The sequence below is a fragment of the Mastacembelus armatus genome, chromosome 24 (assembly GCF_900324485.2).
Source record: "Mastacembelus armatus chromosome 24, fMasArm1.2, whole genome shotgun sequence".
NCBI classification, from domain to species: Eukaryota; Metazoa; Chordata; class Actinopteri; order Synbranchiformes; family Mastacembelidae; genus Mastacembelus; species Mastacembelus armatus.
This window is the reverse complement of record NC_046656.1, coordinates 14,293,487-14,315,755: the sequence shown is the minus strand read 5'-3', so window position 1 is coordinate 14,315,755 and position 22,269 is coordinate 14,293,487. Positions and strand designations below refer to the sequence as shown.

The following is a 22,269-nucleotide window of genomic DNA, read 5'->3' as shown; positions in this document are numbered from 1 at the left end:
AAAGTCAACCTACATCCCTGCTTTCAATTTTCACCATGTAGCTGATACAGATTAGCACGACTGTAGGTGATGATGATGTTTTATTTTTAGTTTACACTCCATCATGACCCTGAGAGCAACTTTTCTGAGCACGGGATGTGATACAAGAACTGCTTTTGCTTTCCATGCCGTGTTGATATCTCTCATGTTTTCTGTTTGCTGTGCCATTGTAACGGAAAACACAGTACCTGTACAAGTTCTCAAAGTTTGTAATACTGTTAAGCCATCTCTTGTTTTTCACACAGGTGGTATGTTTGTAATACTGATAAATGTTTCTATATTTAGAATATAAAGAGAGAAAAAAAAAGAGTTTCTACATTTTGAAAGTGTCCTCAGATACTTGTCAAGAAGCAGTGTGTTTGGTTTTTTGGGTAACTTTTAAGCTAACATGAGTTGACTGTATCCTCTTGAAACTTCAGTTTTAAAAGTAACCAATGATTAGTTGCTCCTTGTAATGAGATTATGTTTCAGTTTGATTTTTTTTTTTGCTTAAATCTTGCATTATAAACTTAAGTAGTTTACTTGAGGTTAAGTTTCTTAGTTCTTTATCGATAAGAATGCAAATTACTTCAAAGTAAAAGACTATACAGTACATAGTGCTATTGTATTGTATTTCCCAATGTTTTTAGTCTATTATGGTGTAAGTTGTTAATTGATTTAAAACAATGTAAAATATATGAGGGTGCCACCTGTTAATACTGTCAAAACTAGAATGAAAATAGGCCTTTGTGTTTTTGGGCAAGCTGGAAAAAAAAAATGCTGTAAAATAAAAAAAAGTATTTATATTAATGAGACTGATTACTGCCTGTAATACCCAGAAAGCTGGGTTCTTATTAGGTTGGAGAGAAAAAATCGCTTTACTTGCTCAGCTTGATCAATATTTGTTTAGACCTTCCAAATAAGAGTCTTGGGGGACATTAGGAGTCTTTAAGAGGTTTTCAAGGCAAGTGGAGAAAAATGGATAAGTTTAAAATCCCTCCCCCTTGTCTTGTTTGGAAAAGGAGAGTAAATCTCAGCCTCTGTGTTGGATTAGCTGATGGCATCACAGTTACCAACATGTGTGGTGAGTCTGAATGGGGGAACAAATAAAAACCACTATATAAACCGTGAAGATATTGCTGTTATCGCAGCCACAGAAGGAAGCTTCAACATAATGTATCACGTTTCCCCTGATATTTCCGGGTCCTATGACTTATCAGGTGGTTTCTTTGCGGCGGCGGCGGCGGCAGCAGCAGGAGGAGGAGGAGGAGGAGAATTAGAAAGGGGGAGACAAATGTATTTTCTGTCGCATCTGGCCTTCAGCTGTCTGACCAGCCCCATCCAGCTCGGCTCCTCACAGGAAGCCTGTGTGAGCGAGGACAGAAAAAAAGCAGAAGTTGTGTGAGTTTTGAGAAAAGTGGTCGGTGTGAGTCTGAGCATGGCCGGGGGCTCGGTGTCTGAGTGTAAGGAGTACTTGTTCAAGGTGCTGGTGATCGGAGAACTGGGCGTCGGGAAAACCAGCATCATCAAACGCTACGTGCACCAACTTTTCTCGCAGCACTACAGGGCGACGATCGGGGTCGACTTTGCCCTTAAAGTGATCAACTGGGACAGCAAGACGCTGGTCAGGCTGCAGCTGTGGGACATCGCAGGTAAGGAGACGCTCAGCTACTTTCCTGTGTCAGAAATCTGAACCAGATGCTTTGGATACAGTGGGTGTGTAGCCCCCTGCTCTTCATACGAGACACTTTCACTTTCACAGATGCACCAACATTTCGCAACAGGTTAGCGTTTCATTGTAAAATGCTACATTTTGTCACTTGTCAGTTTTAATAATCAAGTTGTTGCAAAAGTTAAAATTCAAAGGTGATCACGTGACCAAGGACGCAGGGTAGGAATTTCCCACAGAAAAGACCTGTTGATCGTGTCTGTTTCCACTTTATGATCACGGCGGATCATAATTGTCAGAGGAATGTAGGTCACGTTGTTATTACCCAATGAGCGTCTCAATGAAAGTCTTGTACTATTTTCTCAGGGGTTTAACATTTTGTTTGTAACCTCTCTAGTTATAATTGAGTCTCTAGCACTGTAATACTCTTCAGATGTCCCTGTGTGCCAAGGCCTCTTGGTATCCTCGTGCTTCCGACAGGATTTCAGTAAAAACCTGGCAAACACGCCAACCTGCGCATTCCAACAGCTTGGGTAAGCAGGCCCAGAGAAAATCACAGCCGTGTAAATAAAAAGTTTTTTTTTTCTTTTTCCACACACGCAGGCGGCCCCCTGCTCAAATTCTCACCGTTTGTCATCTCCAGGCACGAAAATAAACAGGGAAAGTCTGAGAGAGACACGCTTGAAAAGAGAGAGAGAGAGAGAGAGGAAGTGAGAAGTGAGCAGAGATGAAGCCAACAATAAAGGGGCTGATGTTTAGAGCACACACGTGTGGAGGGAGCACTTTGACAGGTCAGCCAGCTGTCTGTGATACATCTGCAGGATCTTATAGCTAACAAAGCATCTGACATGCAGGCTGGTGAAAATGGTTGAGTCACGTAGATAATTTGCTGTGGGAATTTTTACATAAGGTGCAATCAGATCACATGTCTGCTTTGTGTGTCTGTGTGTGTGTCTGTGTGTGTGTCTGGGGGTGGGGTGGGGATCTTCTGTCACGCTTATACCACCTACTGTGCTTGTGTGACCCTTAATGGCAAACGGTCAAAGGGCAGTGTCAGACCTGAAATCTTGCTGTGGTTACAAATGGCAAACACTTTATATGAATTGTGACAGTTTAGAAAATGCAAATTGTCTTGTCTGTCTGGTGAGTCATGGGGTGGGCAGCAGTCAGGATCTCACATGTGCAGGGGGACAGCAGAAGTGGTTAATCATTCTCTGAGGTGTCATTCAAAGAGGGAAGTCTTTGTGTGGCTTAAAGAATTTCTGCAGCACGTGAATATGCCTACAAGAACACAGACACAGCAGCGTATAATCAATTTGATTACTAATCTATCCTTTTGAATGGGCTCTCTTTTAGTTTAGAATATTTAAATGTTTAAAACCCAGTCGGAAGATATTTGCAGTCATCCCAAAACAAAAGCTGAAGATCCATCTACTGTCATATGGACATCTCATTGGAGAATTTCAAATAAGTTCAAGTAATCAGTTATCAGAATTTTGTATCAACTAAAGACTAAGACAGTTTTACTGCTAAAAGAATAACTGGCCACAAAGTAATTGAGTTGCATGTTTGTTAGATCTCACAAACTAACACAGTTACAAAGCTGTTTCTCTGATTTTGCTGTTCAGAGGTGGAATGATACAACGGCATTATGGCTGGACTTTGGGTTCACAGGTTTCTGATATAAGAGCCACCCAGTCATGCTGATTGCACATAAAAATTTAAAATAAAGCTTAATGTGACTTAAGGTCATGTTAAGCCTGAGCTAACTCACATGCCTGGAGTTATTTAGAAAAATTGCAGCTTGTAGAACACGTTCACATTTAAAAAAAAAAAAAAAAGCTTCTCACCAAAACAAGCTTTTCCCAGATAGTAATAGTGGTGAAACATCACCATGTGCAGTGAATTTAGCCTGCACCACAGAGGACATTGTTTCAAGTACAGCCTGTTCAGAAGTGGTAGTTAGAGCTTCTCACCTGGCTCTGCAGTAAATTGTTTTATTGAGTATCCTGATAGTCTGAAAGTCAGCTTCACATCCATTGTGTCTATACACTATGTGAGCTCTGATTAAACACTGGAATTGTTCTCCTTTTCTCTACTGGCTGGCTTTATGGGCTGTGAACTGCTGAGATCCCCTTGCTGAGGTGGGGCAGTAACTCAATAAGGAGATTTCGGACTGTAACCTCAGAGAAAAGCCACTTGATTTGTCTAACTTAGACTTAGTTGAATGTCAGAGTGCTGTTTTTGCACAGGAGTCTGTCCATCTCTCTCATTGGGCCCGTATGGACAAGAGAAACAAACGTGACTCCGTTAAGGTACATACGGGCATGTGGGTATTGACAGGCTTGGAAAAAAAAATGTGAGCCGACCCTTTAATGCTCTTCTTGTTCAAACAGATTAGCCTTGCCTCCAGATCGCTTCTATTATTATTTTCAACATGGCAGCGCAGGTTCTTTCTCTCTCTTCAATCAAACAACTCTCATATGCTGAGACAGATGAGGGCAGATGGTTGGAAGCCTGCTGTTTTTATATTTATTCCATCGCCTGCAGCACTGACAGGAAGATGGTGGACATGGATTGGAGCGGGGTGAGGGGGGGTCGTCATAACAACTAGCATGTCTCCCACCAACTGATTGGCAGTGTGGGTAATGTTCCCCCACTACCATTTGGGTCCTGGCAGCATGAGCTCAGTGTGCAGGGGGGGGGGCATTTGTGACTGAGTGCCAGCAAAGGCCGTCTGCCCGTCACAGGCAGACAGCAGTCGATCAGAAGATCTGCGAGGGTAAATAAAACAAACACACACACACACACACACACACACACAAAATCTCGTATCATTCATACAGACAAGGAAGCACACTTGGGTGAACAGAGCCGTTTAAATGCACACATTGACCAGAAAGAAAGTTAGATGACACATACTGATACTAGACTTCATTACTCACACCTACACCAAGGCCTGGCCTGAGGACACTGAGGATAAAATAAGTAGTGAAATGTGGGTGTGAGAGGACTGGAAGCTTGAGGTGTATTTGCAAAGTCATTAAGACCAGCCATTAAGCCATTTAATCATGCAGAAAAGAAGGAGGAATTATCTTCTTGGTAACACTGAAGGCAACCTCAGAGTTGCATTGTCTTTTACCAACCTTAATAATGATTACAGTCTGGGTGGAATGATAGTAATCAGAGACTTACACGAGATGGGGGGGGGGGGGGGGGGGGGGGTGGGCATGGAAGTCAGTGTGACACTTCTGACTTTCCCACCCCTTTTCACCCAGAATTGCTACTCTCCTCTGGATTTGTCTAAGTCAGTGGACAGGATGATTACCATCATAGAGTGAAAAAGCCAGCACCTTGTAGGACCAAACATTTCTGTAGACACAGAAGGTTGCACATTATGTAGGCAGTGGTTCCCATGACAGCGATAACCTTTAGTTTGGGGAAAAAAACAAAAAAACAAGTTTACCTCAAAGCCTGACACATGGTGAACTCCTCTCACTCTTACTGCCATCTTCCAACAGGAGCTAAAACTTTCTGTGCTCAGCAAAACTGGAAGAGTCTATACCAAGAGGGACCTTTACTGTAATTTCCCTGCTCTTAAAGTGACAGTGCATGGTTTTCTTGGCATCTTGATATAACATTATATCTGCTTTGTTGATCATTTCCACAGGCATCTGGGTATGTCTTTATCTTTGTGCATTGTTGAGGGTTGGTAGTAGTATTGGGTCACTTTTCTCTCAAAAGACTCTCTGTCACTAAACAGTTTGAAGAAGTCACATGTGATAATTCTACAACAAATGTTATCACTCTGAGCAAAATTCTTCCAACCTTGTGCCAAGGCTTTACATTGATCAGTCCTCTAAATGCTTAAAGGTTGAGGATTTTCCCTCACTTCAGAGTGTTCAGTGCCAAAGGCTGGAGTAAGCTGTAGTAAGTCACCTCTCACATGCTGCTCGGAGGAATTTGAACGTGCCAGTCATGTGGTGTTCAGTCTCTCTACTGCAGCTGGTGCTGAGGGCCACCTTAATGGCTGGGCCCTGCGCTGTCTTTGTTATTTTAGTTTTGTTGGGAGGGCGTGTGGGGAAGTTTCACAGCCAGTTGCCTCCCGACAACAGGCGGAGACTGCTGCTGTTGCTACTGCCATGTCTGGCTTGGACAGTTTCTATGGTAACCCACCCACAGGAGAGCAATGTGTACGACCGTAGAGGAAACCGGGGTTGCTAGGGCTATGGATAATGATGAGACTTTGCTTTCTCTTTGCTTCTCCCACACAACAAACAGACGATACCGTGGCTGCAGCTAAACCGTCGCTTCTTTATCAAGCAGCTCTGTAAACTGCATATTTTTGAAGCTTTCACGTGTTCATAAACAGAGCGCCTAATTGGGCTTGAGGTCATGCAACACTGTTTATCTGCATGGTGGACTGAACTGAAATGTCCTTGTTCAAAGCCTTTGGAATTCCACAGTAGTTCACTGTCTCTCATTACTGACAGATTCAGATGTCCTGCTCTTTTCGTTAGTAGGCAGTCGCCTCATGTCGAGCGTGCGAAGCAGCAGTAGCAGCACACGTCTTTGTTCTCGCCTATGGTCTCATGCTCCTTTGTGGTATTCACTGAGTAAATACTCTATTGTTCATACAGCTCATTCCATTCCTGTGTTACATCCTGATTGGGTTAGAATCATGTGACATGCATTAACACTATTTAATAAAATATTATTTGTCCATTCTTTAGAAATAAATGTATTTCCTTTGTAGGGCAGTAGTGGATGTATTGAAGAATGTACATCATCGGTACAAGAAACAAAAAAATACACCAGAAGAGCATGAACAACATTAAATCGATATTTACTAATCCATCACCTTTATTGACCTCTATCTGTGAGCAGTAGGAATCGTGGCGCTGATAGAGCTGAGCTTCCTACACGAATCACTAACCTCTGCTCTCTCCTGTGCTCTTAATGTCAGATCTTTACAAAAGAGGGAACCGGTTGCAAACGAAGGCAACATAAACTTGGAATTCAGACATGAAGATGACCCATTACCCGCATTAAGAGTTATGAATTGGCCAATAGAAACTTGTTTATTTTGCATCCAGTTATTGACAAAACTGATTTTATTTTTTTTTTCTGACAAAAAACATTTGGTTTCCAGAGCAACACTGGATTAAGTAAAAGTAGTAGAATGGTTATCAGCTCTAACTTAAAAGGTGAGGCATCATGGGACTTGCTGTCATTTAATGTTAGTGGCTTTGGTGTGGAACCTCATGAATACCCTGTATAACTCATTACCGTGTACAGCAGTCAGCTTTTACGTGTACATGCACATCTGCTACAGGCTCACATCAGTGATACTGACTGATGTAAACGCTCGTCCAACCAGCCCGCTGTCTCCCAGGAGGCGTGAGGTTTACGTTCAGACCGGCTCTGCTCGCATATCGACCCACCAGTACAGACCAGTGAAGTGTCATGGCCACCTCAGTGCTTATAGACCGGTTTGTCTTCAACTCCTAAAATAAAATAAATGCTCACACTTATTCTCAGCATTAATGAACTTCCTGGTGAATTCAGAACTAGAGTCAGAAGATTTGAATTATTTCATTATGCTGACTCCACAGAGCACACAAAGACGTGCTGTTTGGGTCAAGTCGGTGTTCACAGGGCAACCTTACAGGTCTGTGCTTCGTGTAAACCAGTTAAGCCACTGTTCAATCACTCATCCATCTCTTCACCTTACAGTGAAGCCTTTCTCAGATGCTATGAAAGGCATGAAAGCCTGTGATTATTTCCCTGCTCAGTTACAGGTTTATGTTTCTTTCAGATAGCTGAATAAAATAAGCTACAGTGTATTGTCTCTTTAGGTTTGCTTAGTTCTAGGAAGTCTGTCTCTGTTCTCTCTATTGTCCTGTGTCTGTATTAACAAATACAGCCTAAGAATATTTGAAAATCTTCATATTTGCTTCTGTGGTTAATATTGTTCAGTCACTCCATTCTCATTAAACAGTTATGTTACACTTAGATCTTACAACAGAATAAAAGAAAAAAATGCCTTGAAAATAGTTAAGCCAGTTATTTCTTGTTTATGTTCTGCCTTCACCTTCACTGTAACGGATGTATGAACGCCACAGCCCTGGCAATGAAAGCCTTATTTCAGTCTATCAGCTCTTTATCCCACTGTGTCGTGTCTCTAGTGCATTCACCTGGGGTTATATCATCTAAAATTAGACTCTCAATTATGAGCAATTACTGTCAGGCCTGTGGGCCCCACAGTGTATTCACTCTCTCGCTCACACCCGCACTGCGCCACGCCACTCCAGTTCCTTGCGTGGTTGGGTAAGTACCTTCGCTAAAGTGAAAGTATGCTTGGAGAAGTTGTGCTCACAGTTCCTCATTCATTTTCTTGATTTATTTCTCAGCTGTGGTGAAGGCTGTTAAATGTCTAAAGCAATATACACTTACTGTATATTGTAATGTATATTAATGTAGAATTTGAGCAGTGTAGCGAAAGTATGTGTCCTGTTATAATGACACTGAATCATAATTGTATTGTAGCATTGTATTTCTTTACCAAATGAATTATGCTTCCACATGAACACAGCAGCTCAATAAACCTGGAACCACATTAAATTCAGATTTAGAATGATGAGTGATGACAGAGTGGAGCTGGTATTGGTACAATATGCAAAATGTTAAAAAAACAGGAACCATTTTTGGAATCTTATGCAAGATTGCATGCAGTGCATGACTGGCAACTTTTTTGTTTTTTTAATATATAAATAGACACATATGTCCTCAGGAGAGAGTAAAACCAAATCTAATCCTCACTTCTAATGTAAAACACCTTTTTTTTTTTTTTTTTTTTTGTGCCATGTGTGGAAAAAAAATGTCCAGCTGTTTAAATTTTAAATTTCAACTAAGGCTGAGTCACAGTTTCTCATCTCAGCTATAATCTGTAACTGCTTGTGCTCAGTTCCTGTAGGTACAGGCATTATCAGAACACCTGAGAGCCTGATGACTTGCCTCACTTTCCACTAACACACTTTTAGTTTCATTTTGAGCTAACCAACTCCGGCCGCTGCTTTGTAAGCTCTACATCGGTCAATAACGTGATCAGAGGTAGACATGGATACTTTTGATCACAGAGGTATACGTGAAAGTGAGGCCCTAGCTCTTGCAGGTTAACCATAGGTCATAGATTCACTTCCCTCTGTTGATGTGCTGGTCTATGCACAGTTAATTTTAAATTGTGTGCAGGCATAAAGTATGTTAGAGCATTGTTTTCTCACCTCAAAGATCTGTTTCCTTTCACTTTAAATGTGTTAGGGAAAACCTTGTTAAAATTGGAATTAGACATGACTGTAGTTATTAAAGTTTAGATTTACTTGAACTTATTTTTATTGTTGTAGTGGCATTAAAAAAAAGGGAAACTCACATGTGCTTGAATAACTGTACTGATAGTTTTAACTCTCCTGATGTGACTCTAATCAGTCGATTTGAGAAAAGTACCAAACAAAACCCATAAGTGGTCCAGTTCTGTTTAAGAAAAGGTCTTCTGAGATTTATAGTGACACACCACGTCCTGCTGGTATTTCCTTTTACTTTGCCTTTGTGAAATATCATCTCAGATTTTCTCAGAGAAAGACTACAGAGAATAGACTTATTGTGGCAGATTACTTCTGCCATTCACTGTGTGCGGATTAGGCCCATAGCGAATGAGGAAAAGTAGGTCAAATAGGAACCGTCTCTATCGTCATATTTTCGGCCACATGCAGAGCAGGAACGTTCTGTTGAGTTTCCATGAGTTGACGAATTGGAGAATTGAAATAGTGAATGTTTTGCCATTTACTGTGACCAAGCTCAGGACTAGACATTTGGTTTCATGCTGAAGAAACTACTTCAGCGTTTTGGTTGAGATGTTTATTCATATCTGCTTTAAATGGATTCACCGCCTCCATATTTTTTTTTAATCATTCACACACCAGATCTGTATGCAAATAATCACCTGAATTCTCTGTGTGTGCCCCAGGTCAGGAGCGATTCGGAAACATGACGCGGGTGTACTACAAAGAGGCTGTGGGGGCATTTGTGGTGTTCGATGTGACAAGGGGTTCCACGTTTGAAGCTGTGTCTAAGTGGAAGCATGATTTGGACAGCAAGGTGAAGCTGGCTAATGGCAACCCCATCCCCTCAGTGCTGCTAGCCAACAAATGTGACCAGAAGAAAGAGAGTTCTAACAACACAGCCCTAATGGAGAATTTCTGCAAAGAGACTGGTTTTCTGGGTTGGTTTGAGACCTCAGCTAAGGTGAGAGATCGGTAGATACACATTAAATACACCCATGCACTTTTACATACCTTTTTCTCAGTGTCTGTCTAATAGGCTGTGTTTTTAAATATTCTTATTTCTGGGTATGCTACACTATAATCCAGTGCTCAACAGCATGAAATTACCAAAGTTAAAGTGCATATTAATGCTGAAATATCTTGCGTCTTGAAGATGGAAATTTCTTTTTAAAGCTCCTCGAGCCCAAACGTGACTAGTAATGGGCTTAGATCTTATTTTCCACATGGTTATGTTTGTGGTAAATCAGATAAGAGCTTTCAAGTGCATATAGAAGAGATGAAATAAAAGGATCCATCTGACCTTTATTGTGAAGATATATTGCCACTTCACTGAATTGCTTCTTCGCCAGTGTTCAACAGTGATCCTTCTAAATGCTTTTATGACACTACTGTGGGGATTGTGAAATAATTAGACATAGTTTTGGTTTTGTTAAACACTTGGGACTTCATTTGCATAGCACATTCAATCCCAAATTAAGTGTTAAATATGACAGAAGATAATAATATAAGAATAAATGTTGGGCCTGCAATGAGAGATCTAATATTTCTGAAAATTCAAAAACCTTTCCATGTGTGAAAACCTTTTTATCCTGCCGTCCTTCCGATTCATGCATAAGCTGTATGGATATTTGTCTTCACAAACAGTCAAATGATCAGTTGGACAGCTGTAGCGATGTGGTATCCTGTGATTGTGTGATGTTGCAGCCTGGAGCTGGAAGGGTTAGTAGGATGAGGCTCTGAAAGATAATATTCTGTAGTGTTTCTCCCCTGCTATGGTCTTTGAGTCACAGGTACAGTGTTACTGTGTCTTTATAGTAACACTGTGCTCTTGCACTTCTGTTTTTGTGAGTGATATTTGATGAAGTGAGATAATTTTGGTTGCCTCTCACTTCTAAAAAGGCTCAGTTTAGAGGTACATTCATACGTGTAATAGCTAGAACATACCTGACTATTTATCATACAGTGTTCAAAGAGGAATTCAGACCTTTGAAAAGTTAATGCAGTGCAGGTACTTAAGATATCAAATGGAAAGGTACGTAATCTCTGAATGAGTACCCTGTAAACATTATTATATTATGGCATCAACAGGTCTGTATAATGTTGAGTAGTTTAATTTCTAGAAAATACCTAATGGAATTATGTTGCTTTGTATATAAAATTGAAATCTGAAAACTATAGCAGGAGAATAAATGTAATAGAATAAAAAACATATTTCCTTCTGAAATATGGTGGACTTATTTTCTGTGTTGTAAAGTTTGTTTTGAGTAGTGAAATGTAAACTGTCTATGCTATGATATTCAGATATCAGACTCATGAACAGGTAACACAAACAAAACGCTGTTTCTACCTGGGCATCCTCCTCTTTCCAGCGATGAGACTCTAGTGTTTTCCTGACCTTATTCTGCACTAACAGTTGTCTTTTTCCAACTCAGCCTTTTCCTGGAAACTTTAAAAAGTCATTAAGTCATGCCTGTGAACACACACTTCTACATATCTTTATATTTGCACGTTGAGAAATGTGTTGAGAAGTTTTGGCAAGCCAGAGTTACATTCATTAGCTCAGTGCAGATAACCTTAGGCCCTGTGTAGTCATGTGCAGTGCCGTGCGAAGTGTGTGAGTCGAGTGCAAAACCTTTCTGGCTGTGTCCTGTCTGTAAGTCCAGCAAAGTGTTATTTGTGTACCCATCATGCTGAGACACATCAATGTGTGATTGGAATAATGCTAAGGAGTAGAAACCCCCTTTCTGTTTCCATGTCCCTAACTTCACACTTTCTAAAAGGTCATACAAGAAAATTAAATACACTCATGATGATTTGTGGTGTTTTGGGCTACAGGTCTGCTAATTATTCAAAGAACTTTCACTGTTTTCACTGTAGACTTGGGTACATTTTCATTGCTTGTAGCCAGATCTGTAATTACTTTCTAAAATAATAAGCAGGTATATTTTCATACTGTGTTTTTCCTTTACTGAAAAATCCCCAGTCCTCTTTGTCAACATCTTTGTTACTGTGGAGTCTGGAGAAAGCCTATTAATATTCATTACCTCTTCAACCCACAGGATGACAGCTTTTGGCCACAGTGTGAAGGACAAAAGCGAATGATGCTTTTTACCTCGTCTCTGCTTGCCACCCGGGAACTGTCTCTGTCTCTTAGCGATTGCTTCAACAAGCTGGTTCATATGAGGGGTTTAGTGGACTTCCAAAGCAATTCAGAACAGTAGCACTGTGGTGTCTATAAGGGCCTGTGATAACTATTAAATGTTGTTTGCTAAAAGCTTCGACATGCAGGCTGAAACTGGGAAAAGGCCTAATGTGTGCATTGTTGCTAAGGTGTAAAGCTGTAGTATTTTGTGAAGTAAAAAATATTATCATGGCTTTAACATACTGTGTTGTCCTTTTCGTAGGATAACATCAACGTGGATGAAGCTGCACGTTTTCTGGTAGAGAATATTTTGGCTAACGACAAAGGTTTGCCACATGAGGAAAGCAATGGAGACCGGATCAAACTGGACCAGGACCCTGTGGCCGCTGAGAGCAAACCAGGCTGCTGCTAATACTCAGTCCATTTATATTAGCATTCTGCCTCCCTTTGGCGGGGTCCAATGCTTGCACCCAGCCTGTGGCTCTCCCCTCTAATGCAGCCCTGCAGAGGAATATGAATTTTTGGGTCTTCAAAGCTCCAGGAACTTCTCCTCATTGCACTGATGCCCAGTTCACCTGCACATCCACGTTTCTTACTGTAACTTTCTCTAGGTTGGAATAGAAGCCCAATTTTATCTTGTTGCAAATGTTATCACTGCCTCTACCTTGGTATATACTTTGTCCCACATCTCTAAACCACAGGATCTTTACTATTGTTTTTGTCTCATTGTATAATTATTTCAATGTATATCTCACAACAACCTATAAAAGCCCCAACCAGATCTCCATACCTGAACCTTGCTTCTCCACCTATTGTCTGGACATTCAGTGATGCCCTGCACTGTATCACACCTGAGACGGGTTGAAAACTAAGCAGACACTGAGAAACACATTCTAGAAAACAATCTTTATCTTCTTATATACTGTCACTTTGGATTGTTTTCTCTCAGTGATTCAACATGTGCTTGTGAAACAAATATATTTTGTGTAATCTGACATCTTTCTTCAGTTTACATGGATGTTAATGTTCCTTAAACAGTCTTTAGTGCATACTCATGTTTGTGTTTCCAGCTGTTTCCACGTTAGATTGCTGTGTAAAATGCGAGCAAATGGGAATCATAGTTTAGCAATATCATAGTGTTACTGTATCTCATGTTGCTGTTATGAATTGTCGTCTCTATGCCATATTTTCTAATAGGAGGGTTGGTCATAGGAGAGTTGTTCACACTAGAGTATTTCGCAAAACAACGATAGTACTATATGATACACTGAGAAATCTTTGATTGTCTTTCCACCAGTATGAAAATGTAGATCAGATTTACAGTATGTATTATTAAAATGTCTTACATTATACCGCTGATGAGATATTATAAACATAGTCAGTCAGGACTACAGGAGTAAGGACTACACTCTCTTGTACATAGGGATGGTACATGAAATAGTGTTCATATGAAGGATTTTTTTTTTTTAAATATGGAGAAAAGATTAAGTTTACATTTGAAAATACTTTAAATCTAAAACAAACTATAATAAACATTTTAACATTTTTTTTGTTGTCAATGTTGGTTAGACTGATCATATGTATTTATCCCTTTGGTTAAATGTATTTTATATGTGTAATAAGAAAACATTGGAACAGTGTTGGTGGTGCCCATCATTCTCCACATCATTCGTAATTCATCCAATCTTATAACCTGCTGGGAATAAATAAATAGTCTCCACGATACACCTACTGCACAGTATCTGGGTTGAATACATTAGAAATATATTTGTTTTTATGTCACAGTTTGGTGTTCAATGCCAATGTTTCAGATTACGCAGTTTATTGATTTTGTTGGCCTGTAAATTGCTCTGAAGTCAGCTGGAACAAGGTAGTATGTTTATTCTCATATTAACAGGTACTAGTGTATTGTACAAGCAATAATTGGTGCAGGTGATTGCAGATTCTTGGGGGAAAATAATTTAAATCTAAAATGGCAGCAATTTGGAAGTATCCCTTCAGAGCAGAACTGCTGCATAACAGTACGAACAGACATCACCTTAACTACATTAGAAGGATTGACATCAGTTTATCACTTTTAAAACAGCCCTAGCTAGTAGTCACTCCACAGAAAATTGATGGTGAATTATAAGATTACACTGTGTGTGTATATATATATATATATATATATATATATGAAAAGTCGCCATTGGTAGAGTTGTAAAAAGATTTAAAAAATGTACGCACATCTGAGAAATGTCAAAATGTTTTGGGTTTCCCTTGGATAAAGCTGTATGATTGAAAGTTACCACTCATACCCTGTGTGTGTGTGTGTGTGTGTGTGTGTGTGTGTGTGAGTGTGAGTGTGAGTGTGAGAGAGAGAAAGTCAGAACCTTGTGACTCCATTCAAGAAACTGTGTGATAGTCATCAGACACTACACTTGTGCTTTTCCACAAACTGCATTGTTACCCAGGCAGGAATGCATGTCATTTCATGGATAGTGTAGTCAGGTACTTGCTTTTAATCAGTCTTTACAAATCTATGTTTCTATGAGCTGCATGTTAACAGACCTACATAACTATGTGGCCTTAAGGAATTGCCACCTGTGCGATAATTTTATCAGTGGTGCCAAGTACTGATTCACCTCTACAGCACACTTTTATGCAATATGTTGGATTGCATTGGATTGCAATCTATTCAAGTGTTTCTAATATTTTGTCCACCTGCTGTTAGTTTAAATACAAAGAAATAAAGCAGATGGTAAATTTAGAGTATAAACATTTTACACCACTAAATGATCTTTTTAGGATAGAAGGACATATTTATTATAACGGAAAATCCAGTAACACGTGCTCAGCAACTATCAGGCCCCGCCCACTTTAAAATTCCGTTGCTTAGCGACACGTAAACGTTCAAGGGCAGAGACTTGTTTAAACCAACGCAGCTTTGAGACGCTAATAACTAACTTCTGTGTTTCTTGGTCAGTTGGTTGTCATATCTTTCACCAAACTTGCAATGTCCAAGGCACAGCTAAAGAAAAAGGAGTCCACGTCCAGTAAAGTCTCTCTATCTGACCGACAGACCGAGTGAGTTTGGACAATTGGCGTTAATTTAATACAGCTGTGGTTAGCAGTAGCGTTAGCTTACTGTTTTGCTACATATCGTTAACCAAAGTAACATATTTAGGAAATGTGCTAACTCGACCAGATGCAGAACAACATAGTTTAATTCTGGCTGTTTTTTTTTTACTGAAAAACGTGCACCTTTTCTGTTTATCTGTCTTATTGTTTTTTTTATGTGTGGCTGTAAGTCTTGAGAAGACAGTAATCAGCATGATAACAAAATGAGCTAGCGTTAATAGCGCTTTCACTATGAGAGAATCAATAAGTCATTCGATGGGGTTTCCTTAGTCTGATTCTATGCTACTGATAATTTTGTTGCTAAATATTGACAAAAGAACGCCAAGAACAAATGAAGTGAATTAGCTCCTGTGTGTCATCATTTCAGAGCAACGTCCCCAGTCACTTCCTCGGAGAGCCCAGGAGGTGTTCGGGGATGCAGATTCCCCATTTGGCCTGAGTGGAATGAAGCAGACGTCAACAAGGAGAGATGGGACTCAAATAAAGGACCTGAAGATGGAAAGACAAGCAGGAGTCCCAGTGCTGTAAATCCTTAGTAGAAAATATGTGATGTATAAAAACATCTTGTAGTGTATTGAAAAATGTGTAATTTGGTTCAGGTCCATAGCAGATACTAGAGTTTTTGTTCAATGTGTATCTTGATTACATTTTCACTCTTGTTGTTTTTGTTTGCAGCCATTTTTTGAAGATTCTGAAGGAAAAATTTCATTACCTGCATCTTTAAAAGTGCACTCCTGGAAGCGTCCTTTCGAATTTATTGTCACCAAGGTAAATTTCATGTTTTTATAAAATAACATGGCCTCTAATGGAATAATAACAATTTGGCAGGTGTTTCCATGGTACTGTAAGTTGACAAAAGTGATTGAGACTTGGACTAGTATACATTTTACACTTCAAATATGCCGAAGTTAATAATAATGAACAGGATTCTGCATATGTCTCATGCAGGTATACATATATTAGTGAGAAAACAAATTTGTACTTTTAATATTTAAGTAATTTAGTGATTTAATTTGTTTAATTTAGCAAGTTTATTTCTTTTACCTTGTAAAAATACATGTTCGTGCTTGTCCCAAAAAAAACACACATTTTTTTTGGATGTTTGATCAGATAAAACAATAACTATATCAACAATAACTATATCAACTATATATATATATATATATATATATATATATATATTTACACATATATATTTACACATATATATATGTGTGTGTGTGTGTGTGTGTGTGGTTAAGGAAATCGGCACTCTAGTCATCTCGTTATCTCTAACTGAACTGTTAATTGCATCACTCCACAGTGCAGTGTTGAGTTTTGCAATTATTGGAAGCTTTCTGCTTTTTGAATAAGTCCCTGCCAGGTCACATGCTGCCTTTGTGCTCAAGATGTCAAAAGCATTTTGTTAATTTCATACAAGGGAAATATGGGCTGATCACAAAAGCAATCAGCAGTGCAGATTCAGACAAGAGCTCTTCTGTGATATTGCCTCTTAATCAGATTATACCAGTCTGTATTTTCAAAGCTGGAGTTCACTGGAGAAAACAGTCTCCCTTGACCCATAGCTGATCTCTCTTACCATCACCTGACTCATTAATTCATATTTAATTACCAAAATGGTAGTCAATTAATTTGGCAGTCAAATATTCCTAATCACAGACACAGTGTGGCATGGTGAGGTTAACATAGTATAGGCCTTTACTGGTGAAGCTTTAAGTAAGTCACACATTAATGTCCATTTTATACAAGGCGTATGTGACAGCAGTATTCTATTATGATGAAAGATTCTGTACTGATGACACAACACACTATGTAACAATCTTAGTTCAGAAGGTTTCTCTGCTAAACTTTTCCGGCAAACATACAGTATCAATTGCTCTCTCCAATAAAAACAAGGATGTGCTTTATTTTAGGCTCCCGTTGTTGTTGAAAATCAAACAACCTTCGACCTAATCTCCCACAATGATCATCTGATTTGCAGCGAGGTTAGTTTTTGACAGTTCTTTTTTGACCATATACCATTGAGCATATATTAGTTCATATATTAGGCAGGGTGATGTTTGACTGACTTAAATAAATTAGAGTGGGGTAATGCATTATTCAGTAGATTTGAAAGATTGGTTATTATTGGTTAGAGATGATTTCCTGTCTTCACATTCTCTCCCCCACCTTTGATCAAGCTGATGAGGTGGATTATCAGTGAAATCTACATCGTTTGGATGCTGTACAACAGAACATCTACAGAACAAGATGGTTGGAAACCTTGGGAGCACATCTACTCGCTGTGTAAGGTGGTGAAAGGTCATGTGCCACTCTACAACAATTTTGGGAAATACATAGTCAGGCTGTACTGGATGGTAAGCTTGACACACAAACATGCAAACACACATTCACACATACTTATCTAAAGTCATCTGTAGATTTAGATAACTATTTAGTTACAACAAAATTGCTTTTTGGTCTTTTCACTTGATGCAAATGCAAAACATGGTAGAAAACAAAAAAAAGGTGACACTGTTAGAGAGGAAGTGGTTGTGTCTCAATACGTCTTTGTTAGACAAACATTCCTTAGAGGCAAACATGAAGTAATTGATGACATAAGACAGTGTTGTGTTTTTTAACAGAGTGCATGGGATACAGCAGATGCCAGGGGAATAGGGATGGAACAGGGATTGGAGGGTGGAAAGGAATGAGAAAGCCTTATCCACTCAGAGCAAGAATCAATGAGTCTTACTCTTGTGCCAAGTGTGGCTGTGCTTGATACACTGCCTGATGAATAGATAAGGCTCAATAGGAGTCAGCTAGTTCTTAGAGAGCAAAGATCAAGTTGGATAGCCATAGTATGTTTTAGTAAGTCTATGAGAACAGATGACAGAGACTGAATAAGTCATGGTAAATGTGACGGTGGTGCTCTGTGACACTCCTGATTCTTTCCTTGACAAACAAGCATGACACGGTTGTAGGCAGCAGTCCTCTTGCCAAACACAGCACACTAACAGATGGTTGTTGAGATGTCATTAAGCACCCAGCCCTCAATCCCCCATTCCCATTTCCTTGCCTGTTTTCTTTTTTTTCATATTCTACTCCTTTTCTCCCAAATTTGTTATTTATTGCCTTTTTTTAAACTTTCCATCTGTTTCCTCCTTCATACTGCTGTGAATGTCCATCCTATCTCCATTTTCTTGCCCATTTTTTTGAATGTCCTGCAACTGTCTATCTCTCTCCTGTAACGTGCCCTTTTGCACTGTGTTTTACTCCATCTGCAAACACATCAAACGTCTCCTCAGGGATGGTTTGACAAGAAATGGGATGAGGGAGAGACACAGCTGCGAACAGTCAGTCATATTATCGCCTGCTTTTGCTTACAAGTAGTGTGAAACTCCCTCAGACGGCCAGAAGACAGGCCACATGTACAGCATGTAACAAGCTCTGACACTACACGGGATGCATATAGACATAAGCATAAGGTAACGCTAAGGTAATGCTAGGAGAAGTGTTGGAATATGTTTTATAGGGAGATTGAAAAGAATCTGCGCAGCAATGAGAGCTCTGTTGAGAGAACAAATTTCACAAAATGCTATAGTATAGACTCAGAGAAGCCTGTCAACACACATTACCATTAGATCCTAGTAGAGGGAACAATACCAAAAGTTTAGCCCATGAGGAGGAATTTGGGCCTGCCTCTGCAAGTAGTGTTGACATGAGTGTACATGTATCAAAAGAATAAATCTGCAGATTGTAAGATTATGGAGTCTATGTAAGACACTTGTATGTGTTGATGTTACCAGTCAGCTAGTGGTCAGTCAGATGATGTATTAAGGAAATAGTGACACAGCATGGATGAGAAAGTTGATGGTGTAGCTGATGCCCAGAATCACATGGCTTTATCTTGAAGTAATTCATTGTAATTAAAACACAGCTTTTTAGACAAGAAACTGATGCATAGTATTTTTAAAAATAATCAAGTTAGATTAACTTATGGGGAAAGATACTTTGCATTAAAGTACATTTTATTTGTTTTTTATTCTTCAGCATGTGTATAGCGATATAATGTGGAAATTAGTGTTAGATAAACCAGCTTAGTGATTTTTATAGGTGATGGCAGATGGCATATCTTCACATTTAACTGTTGACAAAAAAGTAAAAATGTCTTTCAAAATGCTGAACCCTTCCTTATTTCCTTTTCTTGACACACTTTTCTTCTTCCTTTCTCTTGCTTTAGTACTACAAAAAAGGAAAAACTGATTTAAAGAGATTGGACAATCTGTTAGAACTAGCATTAGATGTGTATTGATTGTTATAGTGTATTTTCACTCACTATATCTGCCTCACTTTCAGGGTTGTTGGAGGAAGATAATAGTAGATGATTCCATGCCATTTGATGAAGAAAACAACCTTCTCCTTCCTGCCTCCACCTGTCAGTCAGAGCTGTGGCCAATGTTGTTGGCTAAGGCTCTCATTAAAGTGGCCAATACAAAGTGAGTTAATGTACATTCAAAAACAAACAAAAAAACATTTGTTAAAAGTAAGTAGGTTAATGGACAGACTCAGCCATTCTGAGTATATATCCACTTTGCACCCTGGCTCTTGCCTAATCTGTGCCTTGGGCTGTGTTGACTGACAGACAGTGTGCATGTTCCACTGCAGTGTCTGCTGGAGGTTGGGACATAAATGTTTCATCCAGGACAGGAAACAAATGAGCCTCGCTTCAAGTTAATCATTTATAAGCCATAGTGAAAGTTCTTTGCACTGAAATAGGAGCAAATTTTGCTCAGGTGTCTCTGGGGACTTTTCAGATAACCTGTAGTCTTGTCAAATAAAAAAAGCTGTATTTCAGGTCTTCTTGACTTTGGTGTTGAGTAGTGGTTTTGTATTTGTGAATAGTGGTATACCAGTCAAGAATAAATAATTTAATGTCCTTGGGTGTCAAGACTGTAGACTGGACAGGTTGACCACAAGATCCCAAGAGGACCAATTAAAGCTGCTGCAGCAGCAGCTTTCTACTTAAAATTTTGAATAAACGATAGGTATTCACACACCTCAAAATCAGTTATGGAGCTTTGTAGGTTTCCCCGTAAAAGGGAAATTTGAAAACATTGCAAACAAAGGCTAAGCCTGTATTAGTTACACTAAAAAAAAAAAAAAGTCCAGCTAATGTAACAATGAACAGTTTTATTGTACTGGTGATCTATGTAAGCTTGTGATTCTCACATGCTAAGCATACTTTATACTCAGTTTTTCTGTAATGGAATTATGACAAAACAAAAATTCTGTTTGAGAAGGATGCAAGTGGCATTATGGTGTAGCTTGAATGGAGTGTCTGATTTGGGGTATATGCCTTTGCTGTTTTTAACTGTTGCAGTTAAATTATTTTTTTCATGTTTGTTTTTCAGTGTAGTGTCCGGTGGGGAGATGGGTGATTTTACCTTTATCCACATCCTTACTGGCTGGATCCCAGAGATCAGTCCTGTAAAGTAAGAGCCTTATTATTCTACTACACTCTTATGTCTTTGTTTCATATGCTTTGTCTTCAGTTTTATTTCCTTTAAAATATACATTCAATTTCACTTTGTCCAGAACAGGGTAGATTTGATCTCTTCCTTTGCTTTATACAGACAAAGACAGAATGAGAATCTAATCTGTGGCAGTTTAGACAATAAAGACTAGGACACTAGATGCAGTCACTCCTTCTGACAAGCTGTACATACCTTTTCTCTCAAGTATAATACTTTATGAAGTTCACTTTAGCTGAATCATGGTGAGAAGTGTATCAGTTTACCTCAGTATGTAAAGTCACACTTTGGGACTGACTGTGGTCTAAAATGGAAACACAAGGGATATATAATAAAAGGGGAGGAGTTGCAACATAGAGTGGAGAATCTTAGCCTGTCAGTGATGAAACTTTAATGGGGCAGCAGTGTTTTGGAGTGCTGCTGGGGAGTGTTATTTTCTCTAGCTCAGCAGGCTAGCTGCTGTTAGTGGGTCGCCTGGGAATCTATCGACACATACAGGCACAGAACATGACTGTGTGCATATGCCCACAAACACACCCTTACAGAGGCTTTTATTTACATTGAAAATGAAACACTTTCACTAATGTTTTGGTTGGTTATGGCCTTGTTTATACTGAAGATGCATTTCTGCAGTTGTACTAACATATCTGCTGCTAATTGGTGCTGGTTGGCAACCATTATCAGCAATGACTTGACTGTTAATCGACACAGAGCAGCCATTATTATAATTCAGAAAACCATATCCAAAGTTGGATAGTATATCATCAGCCATTGTTGCTGCCATCCATAACTGGTGAGCTAACAAGAAGGGGGGACATGTTGTTTTGACTGTGGTTCTGGACATACCTTGGAGACAGACCTGGTGAAACAGAAGTCATGTACATGTTGTACAGCCAGATGTCAGCCAGTGGGTAGTGAAATGAGCTAGCAGTGGGTATCTCTGGAATCACAAACCACAGTGGGAATTTTCATACTAGATTTTAACATCCTCCTCACATGAGCATGACAGGCTTAGGCTGAAAATCAGTAAACCGGTTCTTCAAACAAACAGAAAAGGGATGTCTTTCAAATAACATAACATATCTCTCTACCTTTTACTTGATAAGGTGATGCTCATTAGTTGCAGTAATCTAAGATAATCTAAGATAATAGCCTGACTGTGCAGAGCGGACCCATAAATTTGATTTTTTTAAGGTGGCTAAGAATCAACTACAAAGTAGTGGTTTTGCTCCATTTTTTCATTATATTGTATTATGTCTGTGATATTCAATAAAAAATGTAAAGAATGTGTTGTTCTGGAGCGAAGATTGCATTATGTTTTACTCTATAGAGGGATAAATGCTGTTGTGACTACTGCAGCCCTTTATGGCAAGCAGAGAAACAGAACAGGTACAGGAACAGAAATTGTAATATATTCAGAATTACTGTAGGTGCAGAAACAGCACACTGATAGCAGAGCTGCCATGG

At 39.3% G+C, this 22,269-nt stretch overlaps 2 protein-coding genes across 6 annotated transcripts in view; both read left to right on the top strand.

Annotated features, from left to right (window-relative positions):
- The first annotated feature begins 1,252 nt into the window (after positions 1-1,252).
- Positions 1,253-13,894, top strand: rab32a (RAB32a, member RAS oncogene family). The gene is made up of 3 exons (XM_026319370.2): positions 1,253-1,670; positions 9,711-9,988; positions 12,432-13,894. The coding sequence occupies exons 1-3, from the start codon at positions 1,457-1,459 to the stop codon at positions 12,579-12,581; spliced, it is 642 nt and encodes a 213-aa protein (XP_026175155.1). The 5' UTR covers positions 1,253-1,456; the 3' UTR covers positions 12,582-13,894.
- A 1,178-nt stretch (positions 13,895-15,072) lies between these two features.
- The window catches only part of adgb (androglobin), a 33,220-nt gene continuing 26,023 nt past the window's right edge, over positions 15,073-22,269 (top strand). For all 5 annotated transcript variants that reach the window (XM_026319083.1, XM_026319085.1, XM_026319084.1 and 2 more), the window contains exons 1-7: positions 15,073-15,235; positions 15,657-15,813; positions 15,965-16,057; positions 17,203-17,274; positions 17,470-17,646; positions 19,628-19,767; positions 20,683-20,763. In XM_026319083.1, the coding sequence (XP_026174868.1) occupies positions 15,165-15,235; positions 15,657-15,813; positions 15,965-16,057; positions 17,203-17,274; positions 17,470-17,646; positions 19,628-19,767; positions 20,683-20,763 (791 nt within the window). In that variant the 5' untranslated portion in view covers positions 15,073-15,164. The remainder of the gene's footprint in view (positions 15,236-15,656; positions 15,814-15,964; positions 16,058-17,202; positions 17,275-17,469; positions 17,647-19,627; positions 19,768-20,682; positions 20,764-22,269) is intronic.